At 44.5% G+C, this 17,329-nt stretch overlaps 1 protein-coding gene across 15 annotated transcripts in view; it reads left to right on the forward strand.

The window, feature by feature from the left end:
• The window catches only part of PTK2 (protein tyrosine kinase 2), a 378,469-nt gene that overhangs the window by 162,844 nt on the left and 198,296 nt on the right, over positions 1-17,329 (forward strand). For all 15 annotated transcript variants that reach the window (XM_073330034.2, XM_073330030.2, XM_073330031.2 and 12 more), the window contains one exon: positions 2,003-2,090. In XM_073330034.2, coding sequence (XP_073186135.1) covers positions 2,003-2,090 — 88 coding nt within the window. The remainder of the gene's footprint in view (positions 1-2,002; positions 2,091-17,329) is intronic.

The following is a 17,329-nucleotide window of genomic DNA, read 5'->3' on the forward strand; positions in this document are numbered from 1 at the left end:
TTTGTTCTACATTTGACTCCACAGTGTAGCGTAGTGGTGATTTGGCTTTTTCCAATGGAGAAATAAACTTCCTTCAGTTTTTCTGGTTTTGGACAAGGTATGGATGACACTACCTTGCCTCTCCAGACATGAGCCCACACATGCTACAGGGTGGCCTAAGTTTTTGGTTGGGGGAAAAAAAAGGACTATTTTTGTTTATATTTTGCTGTACATCATGCAGCTGTCTTTTTATATCTCTGAGTCTGAAGATTCATTGGTTTTTTTTAAAATGTTTGTTTCATTTTAGCAAAAGACTGAGCATGCACTTTGTGTTTTTGAAGAGAACCTCAAAATATCAAGAAAAATTAACTGAATATTGTAAATCCGAAGTTTTATATATATAATAAAATGTTTATATATATTATTCACCATAGATTGAGTATTCAACACTAGAAATAGGCAACACAGCAAATCAAAATTCTGTATCTGTTCGTCATTTTTGTGGGGCTCGGATTCATTACTTGTTCAAACAAGTTAATGTGATTTTAATCAATAACTTTGTCTTGTCAGGTATGTGTGCCTTAACTTGTAATCCTTAACATTATTTTCTATAAATTGCTAAGCAGCCTTTCCTATCCTGCTGAAACCAGCAATATGAAATTTCACAACAAAAGCTTGTCACTGTGCAAAAACCATTAAATATATGGTTTCAAAATGTTTCTAATTACAATAAAGATTATGTAGCTGGCCATCTTGCTAAAATGCTATTGTGTTTGTGATAATGCTAGTTTTACACTGAATGAGACTATTACTTAGATTCTAAGATCTTCAGGGTAGGAACCACCTGATAGGAGTCTTTAGGTGCCACTGCAGTACCAATAATTTAATATCCAATCAGTTTCCAAACAGTTTTACTATTTATAAACAAAAACTTTAGGGAGATCTAAAACTCTGGCATAGCCAGTAAATCAAAGTGACCCATAGTCCTGCCTCTCTGGACCTCCTGCTGTAATTGAATGGTGTGGCAATGTCATGGTGGGATTTAGATGTTTGAGTTACTAAATGCACCTCAGTACCCTAATATGGGATACGCCTATCTGTTGTGAAATCCTCCTATAGGTAAATCCCAACAATTCCATTGAGGTAGTCCCAGGAATAGATATTGCAGCACCTTTATTTGATGAGAGACTGAGCCTTTTCCAGCTGAAAATGAGCCTTTGGCTAATGCACAGGTTGTGGCTCCCTGATGGGCTATATCGGTTGCCATTTTCACTTGGAATAGCACCTGTGTACTCACTTTTGCCAGCTGTGCATTAAACATTCATGCTTGTGCTAACCAAGAAACCTAGTAATTGTTACTTGCTCAGACCAGTAGTCCATCATCTTAGCTTCAGCTGCTACCACCACCTATAGCGGGGCCTGGCAGCCCATCCAGGTACTGTGAAGTCAATGCCTCAGTCCTTATAACAGCCTCTTTGAACTAGTATAGACCTGCAAGCTCATCAGGAAAACATAATAATCTGTTCCAGCAACAGGTTCAAACCTACTACTCACCTCCCCATGCTTCCTACCCATAAGACCTGCCAAAGCTCAGTCCTTCGAAATCACCCCGATGAGATGAGGGTTCCCAGTAAACAAAGGGAACCAGGTATACTTTTTCCTCTGAACTTCAGTATAACTGGGCTGTCAAAATGGTTTCCCATTTAATTAATTAAATTTAAACTGAAATTGCTTTTTAATGAAATTTTAAAAGCACTTGCAAATTATACAGAGGTTTGGGGTGTGTGGGGTTTTTTTGTTTTTTGTTTTTGTTTTTTTTTTAAACATCCTAATCATAGAATCATATGTAGGGCTGGAAGGGCCCTTGAGAGGTCATCAAGTCCAGACGCCTGTGCTGAGCCAGGACCAAGTATACGTAGACCATCCAGGACAGGTTCTTGTCGAACCTGTTCTTTAAAAGCTACAGTGATGAAGATTTATTCTCCTTGCATTATGGATGTAATCCTGTTTTCCTTCTTTTTAGATATGAACTGCGAATCCGATATTTACCAAAAGGATTTCTGAATCAGTTTACTGAGGACAAGCCAACACTAAATTTTTTCTATCAGCAGGTAAATTTATTTTGACTATTGTTTATTTTCTCATCTGCAATCCTGAAAGTTTGTTTTGCTTATACAGGAACAAGTTACTGCAGGAACAGAAAATTACAAAAATCATATTATGTGTATAAAACAGATATGGAAGAGACAGTCGCTTCTTTCTCACTGGGAAGTGATGAGAAATACCTTCTCCGGGGCGGGGTTTTGGCAGATGTTTTCACAACTTGGATGCAATTTACAATTCACTTGGCTGTTTGTTATTCATGTTTCTCATTTTATTAAATTATTTGTTTCCATTATATTTGAAAGTATAAATAAATGACCTGTTTTATGTATATTAATGTGTTCATGAACATGTATTAATTGCTCAACCTAAATACAAAATGGTATTTTCTGGATTTTCAAGCATTCTGCAGCTAGACTCTCCACCAGTGATCACAAAAATGTGCACTGAAAGACTAAGCCTCACAACAGTCCTTAAGGGCTCAAGTTCATTGTCAGATTTGGCCTGTTGTCTGTCTCAGTGTTATCTAGGGCCCAATTTTCAGATATGAATGTTTGAAATTAAGCATCTGAATCCGTACTTTGATGTCTGAATTAACAGGTAGTTGTTTAAGATGGTTATTTAAGTGCCAAAGTACAGATTTAGGTACGTAACTTTAGACAGACAAGATTTAAGTGAAAACATGTCCCTCTACCGTAGAAAGAATAGTTTCCTCCAGTTGCAGGAGTTAGCGGATGAAATTCTGGCCTGTGTTTTGCAGGAGTTCAGACTAGAAGATCATAATATTCCCTTCTGGCCCTACAGTGTATGAAAACTCAGCCCCTAAAAATATTGATGCTGTCTACTTATCATACAGGATTGTTGCAGTGTGTTTGATTGCTGTGATGTTGATAATGCACATTACTGAAGTACTGTCAGTGTTTAACAAATAACTTAATTGATACTGATTGTTGTTTTTCTCAGCTATGTATTACACAAAATTCCTATATTATGCATGTAACAAGTTACAGTGCCCCTCACCTCTTCATGTGTTTCAATAGCTGCAACCACTAAAAAGAACTACTTAATTCAGGTAATTAGTTTAAAGGTGACCTGTAAAAAGGGAAAATGCATTTGTGCCCCTTTTGAATCTTTATGGAGCATTGAAAGGGGAACAGATTTTTATCCATGGTGTTTAGAAGGTTTTTTTTTCAACTCCAATGACGAATAAATGTGTTGAGGAAAGATTCCATGCTTCCACTCCTCCAGCAAAGGTACAAGCTCACAATACACCCTGTTTGGAGACCCCCTCCCCAGAAGATCTCCGCCAAAAGCAGGAAGGCCAGATTTCACATGTCTTGTATTTCCAAGATTTACTAAAAGGCAATAAAAAAACCCATAAAAATGCCTCAGGCTTTTTTTCCACATTAGAAAGCAAAAAAAAGCACAACCTCACTCCCTTTAAAGAAATAAAACAAAAGTTTGCCTGCCTTTGTGATAGATGGTCCCTTGCACCAAAAATCATATCAATATTCAGGTTACTCCCAGTCCCAAAGGACCAGTTACTTATCTCAGGTCAAGTGCATCCTAGGTCTTGCACTGAAGACAATGCTTGTAGACAATCCTATAGTAAACTCACTAAAGGCTTATTAACTAGGAAAGAGAAATGAAAGTCATATACAAGGTTAAAACAGGTAAACATACACGCACACACAAATGAGTATAGTCTTAGGTTTCAAAAGATGATAGTAGCTGCTGTAATATGCAAGTTTTATATGTCCTTTAAGGCTAAACCAAGATAAACAGCTGGGGACCCCTTGCTTATGTTTAGAAATCTTAGGTTCAGAGTTCAAGCAGCTTAGGAATACAATTTCTTATTAACAGGGATTTGTATTCTTTCCCCCCAGCATTCAAACTGGAGACAAAGCGTTTGTGTAGGTCTCCTCTTAGAATCATAGAATATCAGTGTTGGAAGGGACCTCAGGAGGTCATCTAGTCCAACCCCCTTCTCAAAAGCAGGACCAATCCCCAATTAAATCATCCCAGCCAGGGCTTTGTCAAGCCTGACCTTAAAAACTTCTAAGGAAGGAGATTCCACCACCTCTCTAGGCAACGCATTCCAGTGTTTCACCACCCTCCTAGTGAAAAAGTTTTTCCTAATATCCAACCTAAACCTCCCCCACTGCAACTTGAGACCATTACTCCTTGTCCTGTCCTCTTCCACCACTGAGAATAGTCTAGAACCATCCTCTCTGGAACCACCTCTCAGGTAGTTGAAAGCAGCTATCAAATCCCCCCCCCCTCATTCTTCTCCTCTGCAGACTAAACAATCCCAGTTCCCTCAGCCTCTCCTCATAAGTCATGTGTTCCAGACCCCTAATCATTTTTGTTGCCCTTCGCTGGACTCTTTCCAATTTATCCACATCCTTCTTGTAGTGTGGGGTCCAAAACTGGACACAGTACTCCAGATGAGGCCTCACCAATGTTGAATAGAGGGGGACGATCACGTCCCTCAATCTGCTCGCTATGCCCCTACTTATACATCCCAAAATGCCATTGGCCTTCTTGGCAACAAGGGCACACTGCTGACTCATATCCAGCTTCTCGTCCACTGTCACCCCTAGGTCCTTTTCCGCAGAACTGCTGCCGAGCCATTCGGTCCCTAGTCTGTAGCTGTGCATTGGGTTCTTCCGTCCTAGGTGCAGGACTCTGCACTTATCCTTATTGAACCTCATCAGATTTCTTTTGGCCCAATCCTCCAATTTGTCTAGGGCCCTCTGTATCCTATCCCTACCTGCCACCGTATCTACCACTCCTCCTAGTTTAGTATCATCCGCAAATTTGCTGAGAGTGCAATCCACACCATCCTCCAGATCATTTATGAAGATATTGAACAAAACCGGCCCCAGGACCGACCCCTGGGGCACTCCACTTGACACTGGCTGCCAACTAGACATGGAGTCATTGATCACTGCCCGTTGAGCCCGACAATCTAGCCAACTTTCTTCCCACCTTATAGTGCATTCATCCAGCCCATACTTCTTTAACTTGCTGACAAGAATACTGTGGGAGACCGTGTCAAAAGCTTTGCTAAAGTCAAGAAACAATACATCCACTGCTTTCCCTTCATCCACAGAACCAGTAATCTCATCATAAAAGGCGATTAGATTAGTCAGGCATGACCTTCCCTTGGTGAATCCATGCTGACTGTTCCTGATCACTTTCCTCTCATGTAAGTGCTTCAGGATTGATTCTTTGAGGACCTGCTCCATGATTTTTCCAGGGACTGAAGTGAGGCTGACTGGCCTGTAGTTCCCAGGATCCTCCTCCTTCTCTTTTTTAAAGATTGGCACTACATTAGCCTTTTTCCAGTCATCTGGGACTTCCCCCGTTCGCCACGAATTTTCAAAGATAATGGCCAATGGCTCTGCAATCACAGCCGCCAGTTCCTTTAGCACTCTCGGATGCAACTCGTCCGGCCCCATGGACTTGTGCACGTCCAGCTTTTCTAAATAGTCCCTAACCACATCTTTCTCCACAGAGGGCTGGCCATCTATTCCCCATGTTGTGATGCCCAGCGCAGGAGTCTGGGAGCTGACCTTGTTAGTGAAGACAGAGGCAAAAAAAGCATTGAGTACATTAGCTTTTTCCACATCCTCTGTCACTCGCTTGCCTCCCTCATTCAGTAAGGGGCCCACACTTTCCTTGACTTTCTTCTTGTTGCCAACATACCTGAAGAAACCCTTCTTGTTACTCTTAACATCTCTTGCTAGCTGCAGCTCCAGGTGCTATTTGGCCCTTCTGATTTCATTCCTACATGCCCGAGCAATATTTTTATACTCTTTCCTGGTCATTTGTCCAATCTTCCACTTCTTGTAAGCTTTTTTATGTTTAAGATCCGCAAGGATTTCATCATTAAGCCAAGCTGGTCGCCTGCCATATTTACTATTCTTTCGACACATATGGATGGTTTGTCCCTGTAACCTCAACAGGGATTCCTTGAAATACAGCCAGCTCTCCTGGACTCCTTTCCCCTTCATGTTAGTCCCCCAGGGGATCCTACCCATCCGTTCTCTGAGGGAGTCGAAGTCTGATTTCCTGAAGTCCAGGGTCCGTATCCTGCTGCTTACCTTTCTTCCCTGTGTCAGGATCCTGAACTCAACCAACTCATGGTCACTGCCTCCCAGATGCCCATCCACTTTTGCTTCCCCTACTAATTCTTCCCAGTTTGTGAGCAGCAGGTCAAGAAAAACTCCCCCCCTAGTTGGCTCCTCTAGCACTTGCACCAGGAAATTGACCCTATGCTTTCCAAAAACCTGGATTGTCTATGCACTGCTGTATTGCTCTCCCAGCAGATATCAGGAAAATTAAAGTCACACATGAGAACCAGGGCGTGCGATCTAGTAGCTTCCGCGAGCTGCCGGAAGAAAGCCTCATCCACCTCATCCCCCTGGTCCGGTGGTCTATAGCAGACTCCCACCACTACATCACTCTTGTTGCTCACGCTTCTAAACTTAATCCAGAAACACTCAGGTTTTTCTGCAGTTTCGTACCAGAGCTCTGAGCAGTCATACTGCTCCCTTACATACAGTGCTACTCCCCCACCTTTTCTGCCCTGCCTGTCCTTCCTGAACAGTTTATAACCATCCATGACAGTACTCCAGTCATGTGAGTTATCCCACCAAGTCTCTGTTATTCCAATCACGTCATAATTCCTTGACATCACCAGGACCTTCAGTTCTCCCTGCTTGTTTCCAAGGCTTTGTGCATTCGTATATAAGCACTTGAGATAACCACTTCATAGGTGGAGGGTGCAATCAACAAATTTTTTTGTCCACTGATGTTCCAGAATGGCTTGTTTGATGTCTGTAGAACTTTTTTTTCTGTTGAGGAGGAGATAACACCTTTTGTGGTAAACTAATATTTCACACTTGGTAATGCTTCTCCCCTGACTGTGGGAGTTTGCAGTCTTAGCAAACATTTTTATGGTTAGAGAGCAACCATTTAAGCATTGCCTTATAACCTGGGATACAGATATTATAAGTAGGATTAATATATGCAGCATCCTACAAGCATTCTATAAAAGTAACACATTCTTAATATCTGTTTTAACAATGCTAACACACAGGCGAGCCAGACTGGTTTCAAGCTAGGCATTTGTCAGTGTTCAGTGAGGCCCAGTGTCAATGGCATAAGCAGGCACCTGCTCTGCCAGCATCACACCTGTTTGCTTACCAAGCTGTATTTTCTTGGAATTATCACCTGTCACCTCCAGGAGTATGGTTAGTGGGGAAAAAATTAAATCTGTACATGAACTGGTTTTAATTTGTTGAGACAACAGGGATGTGTTTTGTTGTACCAAAAGACACCCTTGTGAACAGCTCAGAGGGAGCCTGCACTTTGTCTTACACTGTGCCAGTAATAATCTGACTCCACTGATTTCTTCAGAAGCTAAACTTTTCTTTTAGGATCCTTTTACAATGCAGGTATAACTGTTCTCGTGTACCATTGTCTGTCTTTTTCTGCCAGGACTATAGACATCCTTATTGTAGTCAGCTCTTCTGGGCTGCAAAAACCTAGTGTACACCCTGTAAAAATTAGGGAGTAACTGTTGGGCAAGTGCAGAGCAAGTTACTCTTTTACCTTCATGGGAAGATGTAAACCTACTAAAATTTTATATTTTACTGTAGCAGAGTGTGGCAGGGCCCCCTTGGCTTTTGCCTCTGCAAGGTTTACAAAGGCACTCGGAGACCCTAGGTTTAGTAACCACTTGTGCACTTTATTCTCAGGCTTGTTCCCACCACTGTTGCACCATGTACAAGCTACCCTTCACCATCTGCAGGCAGGAGGGAAGGGAAAGCTATCTTCCTGCTTCCGTTCCCTTCCTTTTTTCCTGCTCTCCCCTGGCTTCCTTCCCCTGAGGCTTTTATGCAGCCCCAGGCTAATTAGGTAGCAGCTGTCTCCGCCTCCCCAATTAGGGCCAGGTTACCTGCAGCCTGCTCTAATTTTTTTCCCCTAACGAGGAGCAGACATGACAGAGAGCTGAATCTGCAACCCTTTGCCCAGCCCTGTCACATCACATATAAGAAAATTTAATAAGATCAGTGCCCTTTTAATAGAAAAAATGAGAATTCTCTTTCACCTTAATCTTTCACCTCAAATTAGGGTTTGACATGAACATACTAATCCTGGTCACTACAGCTCCCATGTTAAAGATGGCAAACCTTGTGTTCTCCTGGTGCAATTCTGTTAAGTAACTGAATTGTAAAAAGAAAAGGAGTACTTGTGGCACCTTAGAGACGAACAAATTTATTAGAGCATAAGCTTTTGTGAGTTACAGCTCACTTCATCGGATGCATACAGTGGAAAATATAGTGGGGAGATTTTATATACACAGAGAACATGAAACAATGGGTGTTACCATACAGACTGTAACAAGAGTGATCAGGAAAGGTGAGCTATTACCGGCAGGGGGGACGGGGGACCTTTTGTAGTGATAATCAAGGTGGGCCATTTCCAGCAGTTGACAAGAACAGTAGGTGGGGAAATAAACAAGGGGAAATAGTTTTACTTTGTGTAATGACACATCCACTCCCAGTCTTTATTCAAGCCTAACTTAATTGTATCCAGTTTGCAAATTAATTCCAATTCATCAGTCTCTCGTTGGAGTCTGTTTTTGAAGTTTTTTTTGTTGAAGAATTGCCACTTCTAGGTCTGCAATCGAGTGACCAAAGAGATTGAAGTGTTCTCCGACTGGTTTTTGAATGTTATAATTCTTGACGTCGTTTTCTTAAAATGCAGTTTAATGAAATGAATGTATTGCCACGTTTTATCAGTAATGATCTTGAGTTCCCAAAGTGCAGTTCAAACATCTCTCTTCTCAGAATGAACCTGGTATTTGAATCTATGATGGTAGAAAAGCACTCTTTGGCTGTATCTTTCCATGCTTATTCTCAGCCTGAAGGTGACCGTATTTGGACAACTGTGGTTTGATTTTGCTGTGTAGGATTGTTTCTGGGACAATAAAACCTGGGTCCCCTTTGGTTTTAGTTTCCAGCAAAAGGTGTCCTTTCATAGATATTTATGTTCAAACTCTTTGTACTTATTCCATACATAGACAGAAGTTTTAGATGCCAAGCTGCCTTTTCCCATTAGACAATCAAGTGTATATCTAATTCCAAAATACTAAATGAATTCTAGTCAGCCATCTAGTTGACCAGCCTTTGGGAGATACCCAGGGAAGACTTTCTTCCCAGCAACTTTCCCTTCCCTTTTCTTTCTTTCTGGGGGGGAGCACTTTTATTAGAATAATGGAACCACCTACTCTTACAGACAGAGTCCTGATAAGAACGCAGCTGTCTTCTTTTATCCCACAATTAGAGTCAAGGGAAGGAAGCAGCTGTTTTTTTAATCCCTTCTGGTGGCCTTATATTTCTGACACCTGTGAGGTTTTGGTTATTTTGGTTTGTGAAATTGGCAAGCTGCTACTGGCTTCTGCGGATGTGCACTACACAGCTCAAAGGGCCTGAGCACCCCTCTATGGTGTTATTTCTTAGCTATACAAGTGAGGGATTTGTGACACTTCACATCTGGCATTTATGTAGCATCTTCTGATGAATGCATACTCTGCTAAGTTCGGGGGAAAGTTGAGGAACAGATTACAAATGATTAAAGATGGCATGATGGTACTTGCTGACCTCCAGAAGTTTACTCACATGCAAGCAGATGCATTTATCTGCAGCATCAAACATTCAAATACACTATATGCTGTATATCTTCAAGAACAGGGAAATATAAATCACATGCCAGCATGTATGTATCTTGAGCTCCCTACTCATGAATCCGACCGTGGACATTCCAGTACAGTTCTACTTAGAAAATTGACTCTACAAAGATGGCCTCCTGGGACTCCATGTTTATTTTATGTACCTTACCTGCATATCATATTTGCTCAGTTTAGAAGTTAAAAAAAAAAAAAATTAATTACCAGCTCTGCAAATGCCAACTTGACTCTGAAAGTCAAGATGTAGTGTTTCTCACATGCATTATAAAGTAGTATAGATTCAGAAGACCAGTTTTCTGCCCGTAATTACACTGACATATTTTCGGATGAGTCAGATCTGACCTGTACAGACGGAACTGCACTGAGTTCCCTCTTAAAAACTTATGAGGGAGGCTCTGCCACTATTGACTTTGAAACAAACTGCTTTTCTGCTGACCATAAAGGTGCACACTAAGGGGACTTCAGTGAGAGAATCTCCTCATCATGTTCTCTTTTCCCTTTGCTAACAGTAGAGGAATGGGGAAATTCAGGAATCTTGAATGCCATTCCAGGCTTTTGTTGTCCCAGGCTCTTCTGCACGTTCACCTCAAGCATGACCCCTTCTGCTGCGGCCCCTCCAAATATCCCAGTCAAGTCTTTACCCACTCTTGGTCCCTTGTCCCAGTTTCCACCTTTCAGGCTTCTCATCCCAAACCCAGTCTCACACCTTTAGACTCTCCATCCCAGTCTCCTATTCACTCCTAGTCCCAGCTTCCGTGCATTACTTTATCCTGCTATGGATAGAGGCTACGTGATTGAATCCAAAGTTATAACTGATATATCTGTCCCTCCTGTCCCACAGTCAGAATAAAAAGGGTCACTCAGCAAAATCCATGGAGAACCAATAATAAGAGGAAATATTATTCCCAGACAGTTTAGCGTTCATACGGTGAGTTCACTGTCCCAAATGTGGAGTCAGAAACCAACTGGTTTAAAAAAAACGTAATTTTACAATCAAACTTTTTCTAATGTAATCTATAGTCGTGGTGGTTCTTCGAGTGCTTGCTCATGTCCATTCAGCTTAGGTGTGTGTGCTCGCCACATGCACCGGTGCTGGAAGTTTTTTCCCTCAGCAGTATCCATAGGGGACCGGCTGGAGTGGCATGCACATGCCGTGGTATATAGGGCACTGCTGGCTCCCCCTACCCTCAGTTCCTTCTAGCCGCCAGTGACGGTGCTGGAACTGTTGCTGTTTCAGCTAGTGCTGCTGCTGCTCGTTTGTACGAGCTAGTTAATTCTTGTATTATAGTGAATATAGTTTTCTGTTAGTGTTTGTAAATCCTTTAGCTCTAGTTAGAGACTTCGTAGGTCCTGAACAGGACTTTGCCTTGGGACAGGGCATGCCCCAGTCCCCAGGCTTTAAGCCCTGTGATCGCTGCAAGAGGCCCATGCCCATTAGTGATCCACACAGCATTTGTCTGTGTTGCTTGGACGAAGGGCACGCTAGTGAAAAGTGCAAAATTTGCAAGTCCTTCAAGCCAGGGACTAAGAAGGAGCACAATATTTGTTTAAGAGTGCTCCTTATGGAGTCAGCTCTCACCCCGGCACCAGAGCAACACTCCGACTTGGCACCGAGCACCGGGACCTTGGTACACAGTGCCCCACAGGGACTGTCCGCCATCTGGCACCAGTCCCCATCTGTGGCTCCGACCCAGAAGCTCAAGAAGATGATGAGAGCAAGGTCCCATGCCGGCCAACTCTTCACCCCCATCAGGATCTTGGGCCCAAGCTCCGGTGGAGCCCAGCCCACTCCCTGCCGGCTACCCCAGATAGTGGCAGAGGCCTCCATCAGCTCCAGATACTGGCCACGCCAGAGGCCCTGCAGGCAGTGCAGGAGATCATGTCCCTCCCAGTGCCACCCACACCTGCTCCTGCTTTTCCCCCAGTAATGGGGTAAACCCACTTTCAGACCACGTTGGTCCCCACTTCAGCGGCACCATTTCCTGTTGCTTGCCCCCCTCAAAGCCACCATGCATCTGACCATGAAAGGCAGATGCAGCGCAGCCCCATTCGGTCCCCGGACCTTGGGCACAGGCAGAGAGGCTCGAGATGCAGCTCACCAGCTACTGGGCGCAGACCTTTGGAGGCATGTGTCCCCCGGCAGGAGTACCAGTCCTGGCACCTGGTATCTCGGAGACCACGGTACCGCTCCAGGGACCCGTAGAGGGATAGACGTTGCCCTTCCTCAGACCGTCACCGATCCTCTAGGAGGGCATCACTGTGTGCGGGCGCTTCCCGGCACTGGACCTGTTCCGACTCCCGGTCCCACTCCTCATCGTGGTACTGTTCATCAAGCGTGAGATATAGATCGCTGGCTCCAAGTCGTCGCGGATCCGTTGAGCGCCGCCAGTCCCTAAGACTCCACACCAGATCGGACTCCAGGCAGAGTGACTGGCACTGGTCAGGAATCTTAGAATATCAGGGTTGGAAGGGACCTCAGGAGGTCATCTAGTCCAACCCCCTGCTCAAAGCAGGACCAATCTCCAAATTTTTTGCCCCAGATCCCTAAATGCTCATGCTAAATCCCCTCAAGGATTGAACTCACAAACCTGGGTTTAGCAGGCCAATGCACAGACCACTGAGCTATCCCTCCACCGTTCTGCTCTGTCCTGGTTACCTGGGAGCAACCGCTCAGGATCCAGCCCTGGTTTGGAGCAAGGTTCCCTGATGGCGGAATAAGCTCCGGTACCAGCGATACCAGCTACACTGTTCGCAACGAAACTGGTCCCGTGGTCTCAGGCACCGTGGCCGGGACCGTGGTACACATGGAACCCTTGGGGGTTCATCAAGCCCTCTCAGGCTGCCTGCTCAGTGTCTGGAGCCTTGTAGACGGCAGCTGCCTCTCTCTCCTTCCCTCCTAAGGTGTGAGGACCCCACAAGTCCAAGAAGGAGCAGAGGAGCAAACCACTGGGCCACCAGTGGTTGTGGAGGACCCTACGGCATCGGCATCTTCCTCGTTGTCGCCAGATGAGGCTATAATGGGGCCTTCTCCCCTGGTTCCTCCGGATGATGCCAAAGCTCCCCAGGAACTACTGAAGAGGGTCGCTGCCAACCTGAGTCTTCTGGCAGAGGAGTTAAAGGAGCCCCCAGACTCTCTCTTCGATGTCCTCTACTCCACAGCATCAGCCAGGGTGGCTTTGCCCCTTCACGAAGAGGTCTCTAAGATCATTAATGCCCTGTGGCAAACTCCCTCCTCCCTACCACAAATCTCCAAGAGGGCTGAGAGCAAGTACTTTGTGCCATCCAAAGGCCGCGAGTACCTGTACACCCACCCTGCTCCCAACTCCCTAGTGCTAGAAGCGGTTAACCACAGGGAGTGACAGGGTCAACGAACAAAGACTCCAAGAGACAAGACTTGTTTGGGCATAAGGTTTGTTCGTCCTCTAATCTCCAATTGAGGTTGGCCAACCATCAATCCCGCATGGGACGCTATGAATTTAACATGTGGCAGGCCATGGCCAAGTTCAGGAGCTTCCTTCCTGAGGCTTCTAGGAAGGAATTCCGAGCTATTATAGAGGAGGGCATGACTGCGGCAGGGCGATGCTCCAGGCATCTTCGGATACGGCGGACACTACCGCCCAAAGCATGGCCTCAGCCGTCGCCTGCTGCTCCTCTCTGGCTTGTCCACAGAGGCTCAGCAGTTGAGGCAAGACCTTCCCTTCGACGGGCAATCCCTGTTTGCGGAACAGACGGACAGTAAGCTTCATGGCCTCTCATACTCTCACAGAACCCTGAAAACGTTGAGCCTGTATGTTCCTGGCCCTGCCCACAAGTGGTTCAAGCCACAGCAGCCTCAGGGCCAGGGGAGCCACCTTTGCCAGGAGCCTTCCCATAAGAAATCTAGAGGTTACAAGTGACATCCTAACCAACAGGCTTCTCAGCCAAGCTTGACCGGCAATAAGCAGGCGGGTTTCTGAGTAGCAGCCGTGTTAGTCTGTATTCGCAAAAAGAAAAGGAGGACTTGTGGCACCTTAGAGACTAACCAGTTTATTTAAGCATAAGCTTTCGTGAGCTACAGCTCACTTCATCGGATGCATTCAGTGGAAAATACAGTGAGGAGATTTATATACACACAGAACATGAAAAAATGGGTGTTACCATACACACTGTACGGAGAGTGATCACTTAAGATGAGCTATTACCAGCAGGAGAGCGGGGGAGAAAAAACCTTTTGTAGTGATAATCAAGGTGGGCCATTTCCAGCAGTTAACAGGAACGTCTGAGGAATGGTGGGGGAAGAAACATGGGGAAATAGTTTTACTTTGTGTAATGACCCATCCACTCCCAGTCTCTATTCAAGCCTAATTTAATGGTGTTCAGTTTGAAAATTAATTCCAATTCAGCAGTTTCTCGTTGGAGTCTGTTTTTGAAGTCTTTTTGTTGTAATATTGCGACTTTTAGGTCTGTAATCGAGTGATGAGAGATTGAAGTGTTCTCTGACTGGTTTATGAATGTTATAATTCTTGACATCTGATTTGTGTCCATTTATTCTTTTATGTAGAGACTGTCCAGTTTGGCCAGTGTACATGGCAGAGGGGCATTGCTGGCACATGATGGCATATATCACATTGGTAGATGTGCAGGTGAACGAGCTTCTGATCGTGTGGCTGATGTGATTAGGCCCTATGATGGTGTCCCCTGAATAGATATGTGGACACAGTTGGCAACAGGCTTTTTTGCAAGGACAGGTTCCTGGGTTCGTGGTTGTGGTGTGTGGTTGCTGGTGAGTATTTGCTTCAGGTTGGGGTGCTGTCTGTAAGCAAGGAGTGGCCTGTCTCCCAAAATCTGTGAGAGTGATGGGTCATCCTTCAGGATAGGTTGTAGATCCTTGATGATGCGTTGGAGAGGTTTTAGTTGGGGGCTCAAGGTGATGGCTAGTGGCGTTCTGTTATGTTCTTTGTTGGGCCTGTCCTGTAGTAAGTGACTTCTGGGTACTCTTCTGGCTCTGACAGTTTGTTTCTTCACTTCAGCAGGTGGGTATTGTAGTTGTAAGAATGCTTGATAGAGATCTTGTAGGTGTTTGTCTCTGTCTGAGGGGTTGGAGCAAATGCGGTTGTATCATAGAGCTTGGCTGTAGACGATGGATCGTGTGGTGTGGTCTGGGTGAAAGCTGGAGGCATGTAGGTAGGCACAGTGGTCAGTAGGTTTCCGGTATAGGGTGGTGGTTATGTGACCATCGCTTCTTAGCACCGTAGTGTCCAGGAAGTGGATCTCTTGTGTGGACTGGTCGAGGCTGAGGTTGATGGTGGGATGGAAATTGTTGAAATCATGGTGGAATTCCTCAAGGGCTTCTTTTCCATGGGTCCAGATGATGATGATGTCATCAATGTAGCGCAAGTAGAGTAGTCCATCTTTGTGTGGAATGTTGGTGTAGAGGGCTTCTACGTCCATAGTGGCCAGGATGGTGTTTTCAAGAAGATCACCGATGGATTGTAGTTTCCTCAGGAAGTCAGTGGTGTCTCGAAGGTAGCTGGGAGTGCTGGTAGCATAGGGTCTGAGGAGGGAGTCTACATAGCCAGACAATCCTGCTGTCAGGGTGCCAATGCCTGAGATGATGGGGCGTCCAGGATTTCCAGGTTTATGGATCTTGGGTAGCAGATAGAATACCCGAGGTCGGGGTTCCAGGGGTGTGTCTGTGTGGATTTGTTCTTGTGCCTTTTCAGGGAGTTTCTTGAGCAAATGGTGTAGTTTCTTTTGGTAACCCTCGGTGGGATCAGAGGGTAATGGCTTGTAGAAAGTGGTGTTGGAGAGATGTCTAGCAGCCTCTTGTTCATATTCCGACCTATTTATGATGACGGCAGCACCTCCTTTGTCAGCCTTTTTGATTATGATGTCAGAGTTGCTTCTGAGGCTGTGGATGGCATTGTGTTCTGCACAGCTGAGGTTATGGGGCAAGTGATGCTGCTTTTCCACAATTTCAGCCCGTGCACATCAGCGGAAGCACTCTATGTAGAAGTCCAGTCTGTTGTTTCGACCTTCAGGAGGAGTCCACCTAGAATCCTTCTTTTTGTAGTGTTGGTAAGGAAGGTCTCTATGGATTAGTATGTTGTTCAGAGATGTGTTGGAAATATTCCTTGAGTTGGAGATGTCGAAAATAGGATTCTAGGTCACCACAGAACTGTATCATGTTCGTGGAGGTGGAGGGGCAGGAGAGGCCCCGAGATAGGACAGATTCTTCTGCTGGGCTAAGAGTATAGTTGGATAGATAGACAATATTGCTGGGTGGGTTAAGGGAACCATTGCTGTGGCCTCTTGTGGCATGTAGTAGTTTAGATAGTTTAGTGTCCTTTGGGAAAGCGCTCATTTTGAGGGTTACGCCCGGGGGCGACCTACCGGACTGTTCCAAGGATCCTCCCTCCCCTATTTTTGCCAACCCTCTTTCTCCTTTCCTCCCTGAGTGGGCATCTATAACATCAGACCGATGGGTCCTCAGTATGTGGCGCAGGATTACACCCTTCAGTTGCAGGATGAGTATACTTCATTGTTTTGTTCAATAGGCAGTGAATTATCCCACTATTCCTTCATGAAATTCATGAGGTGGTATACCTCAGTTTCCCCTCTTGTACACCAGACAAAGTTTACAAGCAGTGAGTAACCCATTATTACATGGTTACTCACTGCATTTATCCCAAGGTTTAACATTATGACAGTTTGATTACTCAGAGCCACCTCAAAACACCACTTAAACACTTCAGTGTTTCTGACATTGCTTTTTTGTACATTTCACCCCTGCCTTTGCTTCAGATGTACACAGATGTACACGGTCATTTAATGTTTGGTTCCCCTCCTGCAGTTCTTAGCTGCTGTTTATTACTAAAAAAAGGATCCAGAATCTCTCCCCATTCTCCCATTTCTGGCTGCCCCAGCCAGGGTCACATTTTCTGATCCTATTTAAAAAGATAGTAAACTTTATAAAAACATGGAAGTACCTGAAGAGTTAACTGCTAAATACCAAAGCCTCATAGAATATCAGGGTTGGAAGGGACCTCAGAAGGTCATCTAGTCCAACCCCCTGCTCAAAGCAGGACCAATCCCCAACTAAATCAATCTAGCTTCCCGTGTCTGGCACAAGGGTCTGTCAGAGTTGCAAGTTTGAATGAGAGGTTCAAATGGAGTTTTAGTGGCATTTTGGTTTTTTTAATTTAAGAAACAAAACAAAACCAGTTTATCTTAAACCTACAAACAGGATTTTACAAACCATGAGTGTTGGTTTATGTCCTTAAAACCTTACATAATCACACACACGTTTTTTTTTCCCAACACCCCTTGCACCACTTTCATTATTTTTATACAACTGTATCCAAATTACACTCCCATCTTGTACAATCTGAGGCAGTCAAGTTAAGTTCCAATAGAAACCCCCCTTATATTTCTTTAGTGATTTTGATTAAATCATATTTACAAATAATTCCTGTAGGAAAAGGGCCCATTTTCCTTCAGAATAGC

Source organism: Lepidochelys kempii, chromosome 2 (assembly GCF_965140285.1).
Source record: "Lepidochelys kempii isolate rLepKem1 chromosome 2, rLepKem1.hap1, whole genome shotgun sequence".
Classification (NCBI taxonomy): Eukaryota; Metazoa; Chordata; order Testudines; family Cheloniidae; genus Lepidochelys; species Lepidochelys kempii.